At 44.6% G+C, this 17,185-nt stretch overlaps 1 protein-coding gene across 2 annotated transcripts in view; it reads left to right on the top strand.

Annotated features, from left to right (window-relative positions):
- Positions 1-17,185, top strand: part of RBM45 (RNA binding motif protein 45) — a 687,506-nt gene that overhangs the window by 372,277 nt on the left and 298,044 nt on the right. For both annotated transcript variants that reach the window (XM_044075431.1, XM_044075430.1), the window contains exon 7: positions 14,585-14,678. In XM_044075431.1, coding sequence (XP_043931366.1) covers positions 14,585-14,678 — 94 coding nt within the window. The remainder of the gene's footprint in view (positions 1-14,584; positions 14,679-17,185) is intronic.

Genomic DNA, 17,185 nt, shown 5'->3' with positions numbered 1-17,185 from the left:
GCATATCCCCCCCAAAATGGACGGATGAAGGATAACAAATATCCAGTTATATGGTGAATACTACTCTTTTGTTTAAGCTAGTTAAAAGTGAAATTATGGCTTCTTTAACTGATTCTGATATGCATATAATTATGGACTCAAGAGTGTCTGAGTTTTTTTTTTTTTTTTTTTAAAAGGTGTTATTCCATTAATCCATAAGCCATGGTGGTGCAGCAGTAGTGTTGTCGCCTCACAGCAAGAGGTTCTCCCGTTCGATTCTCGGCTGGGGCGCCTTCTGTGTGGAGTCTGCATGTCCTCCTCGCGGTCGAGTGGTGTTCGAAAGACATGCGTGAATGGGCGCCAATCATTAGCGGACCGGAGTTCCACTGTGGCGACCCCGAACCGGGAAAAAGCCGAAAGAAGAACAACATTCTATTAATCCATTTGAAACTGACTGCAAAAGCTTGATGAAGATATTTTTGGGAGTCCAGCAATGAATGCCTGCTGCCACTTCTCCCTGTTGTACAAGAGCAGGTAGAAGCACCCCTTCACCACCTCCTGCTCCTAGTACTGATGCTAAATCTTCCCAGTTTTGCTCAATAGCTGCCATAATGGCACCAGTGCTTAGAAGGATGGAAGCAAACCACTGTGATTTGATGTTAGTCCAGCCGTAGTCTCAAATTTAGGATCACAGTCATCACTGTTGATTTTGCTTTTGATAACAGTCTCAACAATGATGCTGTTTACATTGCAATGTCCTCAAGCCTCCTGGTCAGAAGGGGTCAGCCTGTTAGGGAAAAGGTCAGCAACAATTTTTATTGATGTATGTTCTTATCTCAGCGGTGTCATCTTCAATGCCATGGCCCAAACATCAGGCTTGGGTCATTGAGTTGTCATTCTTTCTGTTGCCCATTGGGCCATTGGAGCCATGCTTAATATGAACATTGTTGGTACCAGTCTCAATTGGCTTTGATCTCTGGCATCAAGGGGTCATTACTAATTGCCTCTAGTGCTGCTTTAATGGCATCCTGTTAGTATAGCCTGTTATGTATATGCTGCCCCCTTACTGGTTGCTCCTCCCACCACATTTGTCTTGACTGCATTTACTTGTTTGGGTCTGCAGTCCACCAGTTGTTCAGTCAGCTGGACAGTGGCGCCATGAACCTCTTGCAGATGTTGGGCTAGCTCAGGTTTCTTCATCATACTGTGTCGTGCCACCTATGAAGTGTGGTAAGATGCTTACTTGTAAGAAAAAGCATGCTACTCTTCTGCCTAGTCCCCACTCCAGGTATCAAGAACATACTGGAAGTAGATTTCTCTTATTCTCCTAGATAACCCAAAATCTGTGGAGTTACTTAAAATGATGAGACAGAAAGGGGGATGGTCCACAGACAAACTCTCTGCAAAGGACGCTGCTAAGAACTTTCCAAACTCCATAACTTTATTTCTCAGTTATCTTTCCCAAAAACAGTCTATGTTAAGTTGTCAGTCTCGCCTTCATTCTTGCTTGATGGGTTCGGAGCCGATCCTCAGCTCCGACTCGGCACTTTGCTAAGCTCGAGAGTCACTTTTACCAGCTCGAGGCAGCCCCATATCCCATGATGCAAGGCGGTAAGTACCCAGATCTCGTTTGCCGCTTCGCTGATGAGGTCCTCCTTTTACCAGCTCCTGGTAAGTGTTTAAATTTAAACTGCTATTAGCCCCTTTTCACTTTTAAACTAATTTTTCTTAGAAATCTTTCATTTTTAGTTAATTGTAAGCCCCTTTTTGACTAAAATTATCCTTCCTCTTTAATTTTTTTAGTCAGGCCTTCCTTCCCTCCCATCCCCCCCTGTTAGGGTGTGTGTGTGTGAGATTTTTACTGCTTATATTTTAATTTTAATTGTTTGTTTGGGACTGTGTGTGTACTGTTTTTTGTATCCACTATGTCCAAAGAGCAGAGGGTCTCAGGCTTTAAGAAGTGTGACTCGTGCTGTCAGAAGATGTCTCTGACAGACGTTCACACTTCTTGTTTATACTGCCTGGGACCTCTCCACCTGCAGGACTCCTGTGCAGTATGTCATTCTTTTAGCCAGAGAGTCCTGCAGGAAAAGAGAAACAAACTCATTTTAAGGGGACTCCTTAAACCGGAGGGCTCCCCGGCCAAATCGGCTCTGGGGAAGCCTTCCAAGTCTAAGGCCCAGGCTTCTGTTCCAAAGCCTTCGGCCTTGGCTCCGACTATGTCGGAGTCGAGATCGGCTCCGGATGGAGCCAATCCCACCTTGGCTAAATCTTCGGCACCGATGGCTATCAGTGCCAATACTTCTATGGTCACTTTGGTGTCGGTTCCGAGTACTGGCTCCGACCACCATGTGGCCCAGGCTTCGGTGTCGGTGCCGACCGGCTCCGACACCGCTATTTCGATGCCTGCATCGGCTCCGGCTGGAGCCGATGCATCTAGATCATCCCTCTGAGCCGAAAAATTATCGGCTCCGACTGGATCCGTGGGTTTGTCGGCTCCGATGGTTCCTTCGAGGAAGAGGTCCAGGTCCCCCTCTTTGGAACCGATTCTGTCGGCTCCGGCCTCACCTCTTCTTTCAGAACGGAGCCATCGGAGCTGATCATCTAGGTCGTCCAGGTTATCTGACCATGATTTAGAGAGGGTGGTAAGCAGATTATTAAAATCACAGGCACTGGCCCAGATGCTTCATAGTCCATCTCAACAGACGACTATTAGTCCACACCCCCTTCAAGTTCCTCCTTCGACTCTACAACAGAGTTTGGAGCTGGAGTCTACGGGAATAGTTACGGCTATGGCTGAGGGGCAGATACCACCTCCTTCTGCACCCTCAGCATCTACTCTTATCTCCTCCTCGAGACCTTCCTTGGAGGGATTCGGTGGTCGGGCTTCCCTGGTCTCCTCCGAGGGGGTGAGTGGCATCGGACCCTTGTCCGACCCCGCTCTTCCCCTCGGAGCTTCGGCCTTGGTGAGCTGGGCTCCGACATCGGCCTCGGAGCCTTCCCTTTCGGTGGGCCCAGGAGTCCCAGTTTCTTCGGAACGGGTTCTCTCAGATCTCCCTGGGAGGGGGGCCTTCGAGGTGATGAAGAGTGTGCTGGCCACTGGGCTCAGTCAGCAGTCTATTCCCTTAGCTCCTCCCTCTACAGTGCCTGTCGATATCTCTTCCATCTCTCTTGCTCCCGGACCTAGGGATCCACCGCCTCAGGTTTCCCCACTGGGAAGAACTCCCTCTTCCGAGGATTCTCCTGACCAGTCAAGAGATCCTCCGCGCAAGAGGACTTGTAAGAGGAAACACCTGGACTCCCCTGAGTCTACCACTTCAGATACCGACTTAGATGAGTCGGAGGGATCCCCAAGATCCCCCTCTGAGGATGTCTCCTTTTCAGACATCCTAGAACTCCTAAAACAGAGGGGAAACTGGCCCTCCATAAATCCCTCCGAGGATGAGTCGGTATACCTAGAGGCGTTTGGATCTCGACCCTCCACCTCCTGGGTGTCTCCACCTTTCGACCCCCTTATGGAGGTTATTGCTCGAAAGGCTTGGGCTGCTCCTGATTCTGTAGAGCCAGTTCCTAGGAGGCCATCTAAATTTATAACAGCCCCTTCTGAAAAGCAATTCCTTACAAAAGGTGTCCCTGTTGATGCCATGGTGGTGGCGGCCGCCACTAAAAAGGAACTTGCAGATCCTTCCGTACCAGTCCATCCTCCTAAGGATTCTAGGACCATGGATAGGTATGGTAAGCGGATGTTCTCCTCAGCGACCTTTGCCATGCGTTCGCTGAACTATTTATGTCACTTCACCAGACTCCAAAGGGACATCCTTAAGGAACTAGGTGAAGTAGTGCAGGATCCTACAGCTGCAGGGGCTCAAGAAAAGATTGCTTCTCAGCTAGGAATCCTTAATTCTATAGCTAACTCCTCCATGCGACTGATCTCATATGCAGCAGATGGAGCGAGTAGAGCCGCAGGTACAGGAGTGGCGCTCTCCATCCTGGATGCGGCTCTGTAATTTTGCAGATCCCTTTAAGGCATCCTTCACGAATTCTCCCTTTGATGGGTCAGCATTGTTTGGCCCTCAAGTGAAGGATACATTGACCAGGTGTGAGCAGGACGGCAAGACTCTTTCTGCCGTGGGGTCCGTTTTCTACCCCCTCTAGACCTTACCCCAAAGGTCAGAAGGGCGGAAAAATGTGGTTCCGTAAATCCCAGGAGTCACGCCAGGACGACGTGGTCAGTTTACCCCTAGAGGCAGAGGGGTAATAATAACACGCCGCTCTAGAGGCAGAGGGGGTCCACAAAACCAGGGAAGCAGAGAGCCTCTCTGACAAGCCCTTCCAGCATCCCTGAGATGTTGCCCGACTGTCCATCCTTGGAGGCAGTCGGGGGAAGACTATCGCTGTACCCAGAAGCCTGGCGTTCTCTCTCTCAAGACAGATGGGTACAGTCTATCATATCCGAGGGTTACAAGATTCCTTTCGAGGAAAGTCCTTTCACTCACAAAAATTCCCTTCCAGATGTGCCACCCGGTCTAAGGGAAATTGCAAAGTTAGAAGTATCAAAGCTTCTACAAAAAAGGGCCATTCAGCCAGTTACAACAGACCATTCAGAGCCCGGAATCTACTCAAGATTCTTTTTGGTCCGCAAAAAGACGGGAAACTGGAGACCAATATTGGATCTCAGCAGACTCAACAAGTCTGTGAGAAAGACAAGATTCCGAATGGTCACACTTCAATCAATTTTGCCCTTCCTAGAAAAGGACAACTGGATGTGCTCAATAGACCTTCAGGACGCGTACTATCACATAAAAATTCACAGACGCTCCAGAAGGTTTCTCCGCTTTCGGCTGGGGTCCAGTCATTTTCAATTCAGAGCCCTGCCCTTTGGTCTCACTACAGCCCCCAGAGTGTTCACCAAATGTATGGCAGTGGTCACGGCTCACCTGAGACGTCAAGGATTCCAGGTGTTTCCGTATCTCGACGACTGGCTCCTTTCAGCCACCACCAGGCATCAACTTCTTCAAGCCAGGGATTACACATTAAATCTCTGCACTCAATTAGGAATTTCGATCAACTACGAAAAATCCTCCTTATTGCCCTGCCAGTCTATTACTTTCATAGGCGCAAACTTAAACACTGTTCGGATGTCAGCAACCCTCACAGACCAAAGAATCTCAGATATCCAAAGTCACGTGCGGATCATCCTGGCCAGCAAAAAGGTGCAAGCCAGAATGGTTCTGAAGGTGTTGGGCCTCATGGCTGCGGCCATTACTCTTCTTCCCTTGGCCCGCTTCTACATGCGTCTTCTTCAATGGATGTTGTTCACCCAGTGGTCTTACCAACAACTTCCCATGCGTCACCAAATCCTGGTGACACAAATTTGCAAGAATCATCTATCATGGTGGATTTCTTCTCCCCAGATTCATCAAGGCAGACCCTTTATATCCCCGGCCCTGGTAGCCACAGTCACTACGGACGCCTCCCTGATCGGGTGGGGGGGTCATTACCAGGGCAGGATGGTTCATGGGACGTGGCAACCGTTCGAATACCACCTGCACATAAATGTCCTAGAGATGAGAGCAGTGCTTTTAACGTTGCAAGCCCTCAACGACTTTCTTCCGTTGGGAACAATTGCAGTTCACACAGACAACATGTCTGTAGTATGGTATATCAACAAACAGGGCGGAACCAAGTCCTACCCCTTGTGTCAAGAAGCTCTCAGACTTTGGCAATGGGCGATCTCCTCTCATCGGTTTCTGGTAGCAACGCATATCCCTGGGAAAACCAACATTCTAGCGGACAGATTGAGCAGAGCTATTCTCATGCCTCACGAGTGGTCTCTCAAACAATCTATAGTGGAGGAGATTTTTCTAGAATGGGGCCAACCATGTTGCGATCTTTTTGCTACTCCCCAAAACAGCAAATGCCCAGATTTCTTTTCTCTCTTCCCACTGCCAGGCCATCCCCCCAGAGACGCTCTAACCCAGGATTGGCCCCAGGGACTTCTTTATGCCTTTCCTCCCTTTCCGTTGATTCCACAAGTACTCCAGAAAGCCACCGTTTTGAGAGCCAAAATGATTCTCATTGCTCCCTATTGGCCTCGACAAATTTGGTTTCCATTCCTCCATCGTCACCTATTGGTGCAGCCGTGGCTCTGGACCCAGTGCCAGACCTTCTGATTCACCAATCGGGTCAGCTGCATCGGTCTATTCCTTCTCTCAACCTCACAGCTTGGTTGCTCCACTTCCTTCCTTAGCCAGGCTTCCTATGATCTCTAATCCTGTTAGGGATGTCATAGTGGCTTCCCTTAAATCCTCTACTAGAAGGATTTATACCAGCAAGTGGAAACGCTTCTCTTGTTGGTCAAAAGCTAAAAATATAGATCCCTTTACTGCCCCTGTTCAAGCAGTTTTGGATTTCTTAGCGGAAATCTTTCACTCGGGCTCTTCATCTTCCACGGTCAAAGTTCAGTTGGCTGCTATCTCGAACTTTCATGTCGGGTTTGCAGATCACAACATTATGTCCCACAGGCTTTGTAGAGCCTTTCTAAAAGGAATTTTTCTCCTGAAACCTCCAGTCAGGAGTCCTCCTCCTCAATGGGACCTAAATCTAGTGCTGACATCCTTAATTCTTCCTCCCTTCGAGCCAGCTGTTTCATGTTCCCTGAAATTTCTTTCATGGAAAACACTCTTCCTTGTTGCTATTACCTCGGCAAGGAGAGTGTCAGAACTTCATGCTCTCTCTGTTCGTCCCCCTTATTTGATCTTCCACAAAGACAGGGTATCCTTGAGAACTAATCCAACCTTTTTGCCTAAGGTGGCCTCGAAAAATAATTTGAACCAATCTATTGACCTCCCTGTATTTTTCCCTAATTACTCAAACAGATCGGAACAAAAATTACATTATCTTGATGTTCACCGCCAACTCAGATATTATTTGGACAGAACAAAACAGTTCAGGAAGTCCGATCAGCTCTTTCTTTCTTATGCTGAAAATAAGAAAGGCCTTCCTGTCTCCAAAGTGACCTTATCTAGATGGCTTTCTTCCACCATCTCCGAAATCTATCAGCTCAGGGGAAAACAGCTGTGCTCAAAACCAAAAGCGCATTCAACCAGAAGCTTAGCCACTTCCACAGCTTTTCAGGCTAGACTTCCATTAGACACTATTTGTACAGCAGCCACTTGGGCCACTCCTCATACCTTTGTTTCTCATTACAAATTGGATTTGGCCTCCAGGGATAGAGCCAGTTTTGGCTCTACAGTTCTAAAGAGTCTGTTCCATTGAGCCACCCAGGATAGAGGTGCTAGGGACACGGTCCCATCAAGCAAGAATGAAGGCGAGATTGACAACTTAACATTGAGAAGTTATGTACCTACCATAACGTTCCATGTTAGTTGTCTTCTCGCCTTCTTTCTTGACCCTCCCTCCTGCCCCCTGGCCTGGACAGACCTTTTTCTCCCTATATGGAAGAATGCTTCTTAAGACCAGCTAGTTGTCTGGTCTTCCTTATAGCCCATCCTTTAGGCTTTTTGCCTTTCTTTCCTTCTGGGAAGTTTTTTGTGCTAGGTGTTATTGCCTATAGGTACCAAACGAGATCTGGGTACTTACCGCCTTGCATCATGGGATATGGGGCTGCCTCGAGCTGGTAAAAGTGACTCTCGAGCTTAGCAAAGTGCCGAGTCGGAGCCGAGGATCGGCTCCGAACCCATCAAGCAAGAAAGAAGGCGAGAGAAGACAACTAACATGGAACGTTATGGTAGGTACATAACTTCTCATTTTTTCACCTGGTAGTTTGTCTGAATAGGAAAAACTTGATGTGGTGGTACCTGTTCCAGAAACACCAGAAAGAATCTTCTGCCCCTCAAGCGGCTGCCCCTACGTAACTGAACCTCACAAAGTTGATTCTGTTGTGCATGTGGTTGTCCTCAAAAAGGCTCTGATACCAGAGTCCTGCTGTCCATCCCTTTAAAGGAAGAATCAAGGGATGTAGATACATTTGGGAAGAATGTGCGTCCTTGCACCTTTCCTGAAAATAGTAAGCTACCTTTCTCATAGGCTCATACTAGGCTAACTGCCACCAGGGCCTTTACAAGCCTACCTGTGCAACCAAATTCAGTTTTGTCCCAGAGTTCCGTGGACTCCTATATGGTGGTGTATGTTAGTAAAAAGGTAGCTTAGGGCTATGCGTTTGTATGTTTTTGGGTGTGTGGGGTATGTTAGTTTGGAATTAACTTACTTCCTGTTGACCTTCAGAGACATGGAGGCCAGACCGGGCGTGAATTTGCAGTTTCCCATCCAATGATCAAGCTTTCTTTTGTACAGAGACAGGAATGAACTCTGCTTCATGTAGATAGGGAGCTTTTTCCATAGCACGGGGATCCTGTGAGAGACATAGGTCCCTACAGCATATGATAAGGTTCCAAAGTACAAGTGGTTAGAGTGATCTTGTCGCTAGGTTTGGCATATGGACCACTTAAGCTCAAATTACCATCATGTGGCCGCTGTGTACAGTATTCAGATAGTAGCCTCACTATGAGACTTGCACACAATTTATCTAATAATGCTGTAATGCTGCAGAGTGGGGTATAGAAACAAGACCTAGTTGTCTCTTGCATTTCAGGAACACCAGACACCAGATTGTGGACTTTTTTTTGTTCTTAAAGAGCTGGAATAGGATGGAGGCTGTATCTGTGTCTGGCTACATGGTGTCAGTACAGCAGTGCAAGCAAGGAGTGGACTTTTTCATTTTTTTTTGCTGTCCAGTTTAAGAGTTGAGAAAGAGCAGAGGAGGTGGGGGCAACTTCATGGGAATAGCTCAGGGTCCTAGTTGAGCCGTCTGTCTCTACTGGTCATTATGTAGGAAAAGTGGATAAATACAGTGATATCCAGAGGCTATTCACCTCTCTTCTACACCCCTACACCACTTTTCTCTTGCCAGATGATCCGCCCTATCAGAAGAGTATGGCCAAAAGAGGTTTCAGACCTCATTAAGTGTGATCCAAAATGTACCACCAGACCATAAATGATTAGGTTATCGCTTCAGGTTGGTTTTGGTACCCAAAAAGGTAAAGGACCTCAGGTCCATACTAGATTTCTGTGGCATAAATGAATTTATCCCCAGAGAAACCTTTTGGGTGGTTACAGTGCAGCCTCTCCTCACCTGTTTGCCAGAAGGAGACTGGATGTGCTCTTTTTTTTTTTTAACACCAAAATGCCTCACTATTTACAAAGATTACCTAGGAGTGCAGGTGGTTTCTGCATTTCCATGTTGGAGCCAGCTACCGTCAGTTCTAAACTCTGCCATGCAGTCTCAACTCAGCCCTCAAGGTATTCATCAGATGTATATTTTTACTTGCAGTGAACCACAGCCTGTAGAGGATGAAGGTATTTATTTCTATTGATAGCTGAATGCTAACCATTCCAATGTGGAACACACTGATTTTGACCCAACTGTCTCTTCTGAGTCATTTCCAGTCTTTGGGAATCACAGTGAGCACTACAAAGTCCCAGGTGAAGACCTGTCAGAAGCTGACTTTTGTAGGTGCACCCTGGACATGCTGTCCTGCGTAGCCTGTCTTCCTGTGATGAAGATCCTGTCTTTACAAAGCTTGCTGTCTCAAGTTTATGCATACCTAACAATCACAGTGCTTTTCTGTCGTAAAGTATCAGATGTAATGACGGCAGCTGTGCATGTCGTTGCCTTCACCAGGTTTCACGCAAGAGTTTTACAGTGGACCATGGAAGTTCCATGTTCCCAGTTAGAAGATCCTATTTTCATTTTGTATAACTGCTGAAGTGACACCCCAATCCCATGTGCAAAAATGGGAAAATGGGGCTGTGGATGGATGGATAACAGCTTTGCTCTGCAAATCTAACCCAGAGCAGTCTATTTCATGTCACTGTCACCACATATTCCTCTTTTGTAGGGTTTGGTTGGCTTCAGGACTTTGTTGTGGGGCCAGTTTGTACATCAGTGCACTGAAGATGATGGACGTCCTTGTCCTACAACAGACATTTCTGGTCTGTTGAGAGGATTCAGTCCTACACATCTCTCTTGAGAAGAGAAGGTGGTATGGGAATGGGCTGTTACAGAAGGTTGCTTTCTGACTACCAGCCACATTCCTGGGTAAGCTGGTTCTCCGAACCATTACATACTGATGTTCATGACTGATCAAACAGATTTTCAGAAATATGGAAAACTTGTTTGCTGCTAAGGAAAGCTTTGCCTTGTCCTCTGTCTTCCTGACCCTCGGTAAGTGCAAAATCTTTTTTCCCTTATCCCTTCTCTGGGGAAAAAATACCAGTGTCCCTCAGAAATGGGCCCCCAAGGACTCCTTTACATTGGGTCTATATCAGAATCTTGAAGAGGCATTTCAACGAACGCCTCTTCATAGACTCATACTGAAAGAACACACTAAACCATGATCGTTCAGAACAGCGATTTCTTTCCCTGGGAAAGAAATCGCTTGGCCCTCCATTTTAGTTTGCTGTTTTCTCCACTGTAGTGCAATCTCAGAGTTGGTATATTTAGTTAGGGTGGTGGGGGGGGGGCACAGCCCCCCCCTTTTTTTGTTTGAAGTGATGTGTTTGTGGTTTGAGGGCAAGTGATTTCTTTACCAGGGAAAGAAATCGCTGTTCTGAACGATCGCAGTTTACTGCATTCGTTCAATATGTGTCGATGAAGAGGCGTTCGCTGAAATCCCTCTGAGATTTTAATGCAGACCCCTTTACAATTTCCAAAATTCATATGGAAAGCCAGGCTGAACAAGTACAAACCCAGTATCATTATCTTATTTTGGCTTTGGAAAGTTAGTTGTCAGGCTTTATCTTTTAAAGAAGCCATTCAGATCCCTTCAGACATATCCCTCCAGCAAGGGGTCTTCATGCTGTTTGTCTGACTGAAGTGGTTTCTTCAGGTCTGATAATGGCCCAGAACTCGTACTCAATTAGAGTAGTACAGATGTATAGTGGATATAAAAAGTTTAGACACCCCTGTTAAAATGCCAGGTTTTTGTGATATAAAAAATGAGACCACAATGTATCATTTCAAAACTTTTCCCACCGTTAATGTGACCTATAACCTGTACAATTCAGTCGAAAAACAAACGTCTGTTAGGGGAAAAAATATATAAAAAATAAAACGCGTACAGTAAGCTGGTTGCATAAGTGTTCACACCCTTAAACTAATACTTTGTTGAAGCACCTTTTGTTTTAATTACAGCATTCAGCCTTCCTGGGTAGGAGTCTATCAGCATGGCACATCTTGACTTGACAGTATTTGCCCACTGTTCCTTGCAAAGGTGATCCAATTTTGTCTGATTGTGAGGCCATCTCTTGTGCACAGCCCTCTTCAGGTCACCCTACATATTTTCTATTGGATTTAGGTCTAGGCCATTCCAAAACTTTAATTTTCTGATGAAGCTATTCTTTTGTTGATTTGGATGTATGTTTGGGGTCATTGTTGTGTTGAAAGGTGAAATTCCTCTTCATCTTCAGCTTTCTAGCAGATGCCTGAAGGTCTTGGGCCAAAAGTGACTTGTATTTACTTCCTCCACCTTCCTCCACCTTGACTAAAGGCCCAGTTCCATCTGAAGAAAACCAACCCCATAGCATGATAACCACCATGCTTCACCATGGGAATGGTGTTCTTTTGGTGCTGTGAAGTGTTGTTTTAACGCCAAATGTACCTTTTGGAATTGTGGCCAAAAAGTTCAACCTTGGTCTCATCAGACCATAACACATTTTCCCACATGCTTTTGGGAGACTTGATGTATTGTTTACAAATTTTAGTTGGACCTGGATGTTTTTCTGTGTAACAACATTCATCTGTCTTGCAACCCTACCCCATAGCCCAGACATATAGAGAATACGGGAAATTGTTGTCACATGTAATACACAACCAGTACTTGCCAGAAATTCCTGAAGCTCCTTTGGTATTACTGTAGGTCTCTTGGCAGCCTCCCTGACCAGTTTTCATCTTGTCTTTTCATTAGTTTTGGAGGGTGTCTAGTTCTTTTCGACATCACTGTTGTCCCATATTTTCTCCACTTTTTGATGACTGTCTTCACTGTGTTCCATGGTATATCCAGTGCTGTGGAAATTTTTTTATACCCTTCTCCTAACTGATACCATTCAGCAGTGAGATATCTTTGATGTTTTGTAAGCTCTTTGCGAACCATGGCTTTTGCTGTTGCAGGCAACTGAGTAAATGTCAGGAAAATCGTACTAGGACAGCTGAACATTATTTGAGATTAATCAGAATCTCTTTAATTGATGGCAGGTGTGTACCAAAGAAGACCAAATGCTGTAATTAAATCAAAAGGTGCTTCAACAAAGTATTAGTTTAAGGGTGTGCACACTTATGCAACCAGCTTATTGTACATTTTTTATATTTTTCCCCTAACAGATTTGTTTGTTTTTCAATAGAATTGTACAGGTTATAGGTCACATTAAAGGTGGGAAAAGTTTTGAAATGATTTATTGTGGTCTCATTTTTTTTATATCACAAAAGCCTGGCATTTTAACCGGGGTGTGTACACTTTTTATATCCACTGAATGTCTCTAATGGACACGGGTAACCTGTAAATGGATCATCTCCCAGGTCCATGCTTACACTTATCAAGGGTATCAGAACTTGTCAGAGATTTGGGATGCATGACTAGGCTTAAAAAGGCCCTTGTGGTCGTTGGCATGGTAAACACCTGTGAACCTATGAGTCTGTGAACCTGTCCACATTCAAATACCTATCCTAAGATGGCAAGGAAAGGTAACACAGTTGGTAAGAAAGTGGGAACACTTCACAACAGACTGATGGGTGCTTCAGATAATTTCTCTGAGTTACAAAAGTCAGAAAACCAGAGATGTTTAAACCCCCCCCCCCCCTCGTGGCAAAGGGACACAATGCACCTTGTCATCTCAGTTCTACAAGAACTCCTGCTGCTAGTAATAGTAGAATCAGCAAAAAAGTAAACCAGAAACAGGGAAGTTCTGTCCAAGACTTCCTAGTGCCCAGGAAAGAGGGTTACTGGAGGCCCATCCTGAACCTTTCAGGACTGAAAAACCTACCTCAGTTTCCCAGAATTCAAAATGCTGACATTACAGGCCTGGTACCAAACTTTTTTTCATCAAGCTGGAGTTGTAACCCTCAACATCAAGGGATGCTTGCCTTTATATACCAATTCCACTGGGACAACAGGTGTTTCCTCAGGTTCAAAGTGGGGAGAGGGGTGGGGGCTCCCAGTCTTCTCTACGTCCACCTAATTCCACTGGGACAATAGGTGTTTCCTCAAGTTCAAAGTGGGGAGGGGGGCTCCCAGGCTTCTCTACGTATACCTCCTTGCCGTTTGGAGTCAGTACTGTGGGTTCTGTCTCTCTGTTTCATTGAGGGAGTTGTTTATGCTGCACCAGGGTACCATACTCCTACCAGAGTCTCAAGCCTCATTCGTGTCTGGATAGACTTGGAGACCCAGTTCTCTCAAAGGTCGTGGCCCAGGGAATGTCCATGGGTTTTCCTTTTTTTGGTCATGATTCTTAGAACTGTATCCATGTCTAGATTGGGTCATTATCCTGGTTCCCTGGGCAAGAAAGCGCTAAAATGATGCAAGTGCCACCTTTATGCAGGGAATATCCCAAAGTCCCTTAGGAGTGGATGTCTTGTCAGCCTGGACAGGAGGGGTGCTGAGTTCTGCAGTTAGGCAGAACATCTGGCCTTCTATGTCAGAAAATCCAGTTGTTAGTACTAGTGTATCAGTGGTCTATTCGAACATCTACTGCTATGGTAACTCCTTACACAGCAGATGGAGGGCAGAGTAAAAGCATTCCAAACCCAGAAATTGTCTGTCTGTGGGGAACTTCAGCTGCTTGAAAAGCAGACTTGGTAGTGATTTACATTTGTGGGTAGTTGCATATGTGAGTGTCTTGCATGCTTTCCATTGTATCATGTGGGTTCTTCTTTTAATATGCTTCAAGTCTAAATTAATATTCTTATTTTTGATGTATTGAAGCAAATCTTCACCCTGGTTGAACCATAAAGTGCTGAATCTGAGTAGTGGGAATGTAACAAGAGCTCTCATTCTGTAACCTGTTTGAGTATGCTTTTCTTACATGTCCACATTCTCAATTTGATTACTTCCTAAGATGAGACATGCTCATATTTATAGTAACAGGGCCAGCAGGTTGTAAACATGGAGTTTGTTGACTTTGCAGAACAGGTAGGTTTAACAGTATCCATTTGTATTCTACTGCGGATGACTCCTGTGTGAACTGGAAGCTCAGTCTTTGATACCTCATTTGCTTTCTTAGAAATCCTTGACTGATCATATGTTAACTGGGTAAGTGAATTAATCTTGAAATGACCATATTTCAGCCATGGTTTACTCCACAACAACAGGAGTAAATGTAATGCATGTGGACATTTTTTAATCTTTGTTGGCGGTTTGGAGTGAGCCTCCTTCAGTACTTCAGTCAGCAAAGTTTGTGAAAATTGTTTTACTTTTGCACTTTAACAAAGCATTCTCTATTATAGAAATCACAATTTAATGTAGTTTAGTCAATCTTACAATTTATTATAGAGATCTGAAATTAGTGTGAACTTTTTTTTTCTTTTTAACAGTCCAATAGGAAGAATGGCTTTGCAACTTGTAGCAACCCAGATGATGTCATCTGTATGGGGGAGCCCTATGAATCACAGCACACTAAACAGTTCTGTAAGTAGGGGGTTTGGCAGTTATTTCTACTTTGTGTAGTGTATTTGCAGACTTTCCTTATGGGTGGATTACATCAGTTTTTCATCCATGCTGTTCTTGTTACCATCTTACATTTGTCTACTTTATTCTAAATGGGCAATGATTTACTGAAAGTTGTTGAAACTCTGGACCAAGAGCTTACTTAATCCATTGATAATCTGAGAGCAACGTATGGGATGTCATTAATGTTAGTTATTTATTGAAAAAATAAAATTGATTATTCAGTTAGGTTGCGTTTAGAATTGAACACAGTACTTTAACTTACAAAATGCTTGAGAGATGTGCAGAATTCAGAATTAATGCACCTTATTTGTGTAAATCGGCTTATTTTATTTTACATTTCTTTACTGAGAAAGTCCAACTGGGATAAGACCCATTTTCAGCGGAGGCCCAGGGAGAAAAGCTCCACATACAGAGATTTATACAATCCTTGTACAAAAAAATGATACAAAACTTGTACAAGAAATTATACAAAAAAATGCGAGACTTACAGTACACCAACAATTAAATTCTATGCCATTATAGCTGACATTTGTATTATACAATCATTTGATATAATTTCTTATTGTAGTGTAGACATTGTAGTTTCTCAGAGTAAGCTGAGGTAGGGTTTGTATGGGAGGAATTGGACAGAAAAAGATGAGTTTAGAGATTATTTAGACAAGAGAGAGAGCATAGATTATGCGGTGGTCAGGGAAGAAGAAAAGGTATGACCAGAAGCTGTTAAAACTAGTTAGCCTGGAGTAGTACAGGAACAAAGGCAGGCGTCATTAAGATCATTTTTAAGAATCTTTTTGAATTGGCTGGTATTTGTGTTGGTTCTGATGCTGTGAGGTAGTGAATTTCATCTTGTTGCTACATAATGAACAAATAGCGAGTCCCCTGCCGTATTACTGGATTTGGACACACGTATTAGAGATTTATTTGTTGAGCGAAGACTTTGATTTGTGGTATGGGACTGGAGAATATTTAGAAGGGTGTTTTTTTTTTTTCTTTCAGGTTGACGGACTAGTTTGTATGCCAAGGTTAATTGGTTATATGATAGAAGTTCTTTAAGGAGTGACAGTGGTGGGTATGATGTTGGCAGTCAGTTGCAAATTTAGCTATTTTATTGTAGCATGTTTCAGGTTTAATTAAATCTGTCATTTTAAGGTTGGTGAGAATTGGGGAAGCATACAGAAGTGTTGATAGAACATGGGTTCTAGCAATGGCAGCCCTAGAGGTGTTAAGATACTTTTTATTTCTGTAAAGAGTACCCATTTTTTGTGAACTTTCTTAATTGTTTGTGCTATATGTAGGTCAAATCTTAGGTTCTCTATTACACCCAGTATTTTTTTTTTTGTGAATCTGCTTTTGTTTTAGTATTATTCCTAGCTGTAATGTAGAAGGTGTTGGGGGGGGGGGGTCCTGTGGGGTGAAAGATCATGAGTTTTGTTTTATTGGGGTTGAGTATGAGCTGATGGTTAGAGAGCTATAGCTCAGTTTCTGATAATGATTTTTGCGTTATATCATGGAAGTGTTGCAGGTTATTAACGGCACAAATAAGTATTGATGTTCTTCGTGTTTCACTGATGTTCTTCGTTTTCCATTGCTGCAGTCCTTACTATTGGGTATAGTCCGCATCCAGTCGGCCCGAATACCAGAGTATAAGGCTGACGTCGGTCAGGGCGCATTAGACTGACGTCAGTACGTCAGGGTACTAATGCGCATGACCGGCGTCATATCCTCAGTCTTTTTTGCCGCGTTGTCCGATGCAGAAGCAGTTTTGCGAGTGCAGGTTGGCGTTCTGAAATATTTCCGAAACCGGAGTTTCAGACCGAATCAGAGTTGGCTAAGTACCCCGTTGGGGAACATTTTGGTTTTTTCTTGCCTCAGTATTTAACCGGATGTCAGAAAAAGTGAATAACTGTATTTCTTGTGGGAAACAGATACCTCATAGGGATTACCATACATTGTGTATACCTTGTTTAGGGCCTGAGCACGACGTTGTTGGTTGCCGCTCTTGTGCTAGGTTTAACAAACGCACTATTAAGAGGAGGTTAGAGTGTGCCAGATTAGTGTTTGGGAAGCGTTGCAATTATAAAATGCCGTCGGATGCTCCGACGCCCGCTTCGTCCAAGAAGCGTAAGGACAAAACAGCGAAGCCTAGGGTTGATGAACCGGCAGTCCCGGACATCGGTTCTTTAGGAGGCTCAGTGGAGCCAGAGGTTTTGCCAGGAGTTTCTATGGAGTCTCAGGCAGAAACTTTACTGTTACAGGATGTACCCTCTCAGGAGGCAGGCCAGGCTGAGGGGGCTTCTCAGGTAACTATTCTTCCCTCTCTTCCCAATGTAGTTAGAGCCTCTCCTTCTGTTGCCAAAACTTCTTTTAGAGGAAGGCCAAGTTCAGTTTCAGTAGGGGCTTCTCCTAGCCTTTCGGGTTCTGTACCTAAGAAACATATGCTTAAAATGGCAGAAGATTTGATTACT

This window comes from Protopterus annectens, chromosome 6.part1 (assembly GCF_019279795.1).
Source record: "Protopterus annectens isolate FY-2018-M chromosome 6.part1, PAN1.0, whole genome shotgun sequence".
In the NCBI taxonomy this organism is placed as follows: Eukaryota; Metazoa; Chordata; order Ceratodontiformes; family Protopteridae; genus Protopterus; species Protopterus annectens.
This window is presented reverse-complemented; position numbering and strand designations above follow the sequence as displayed.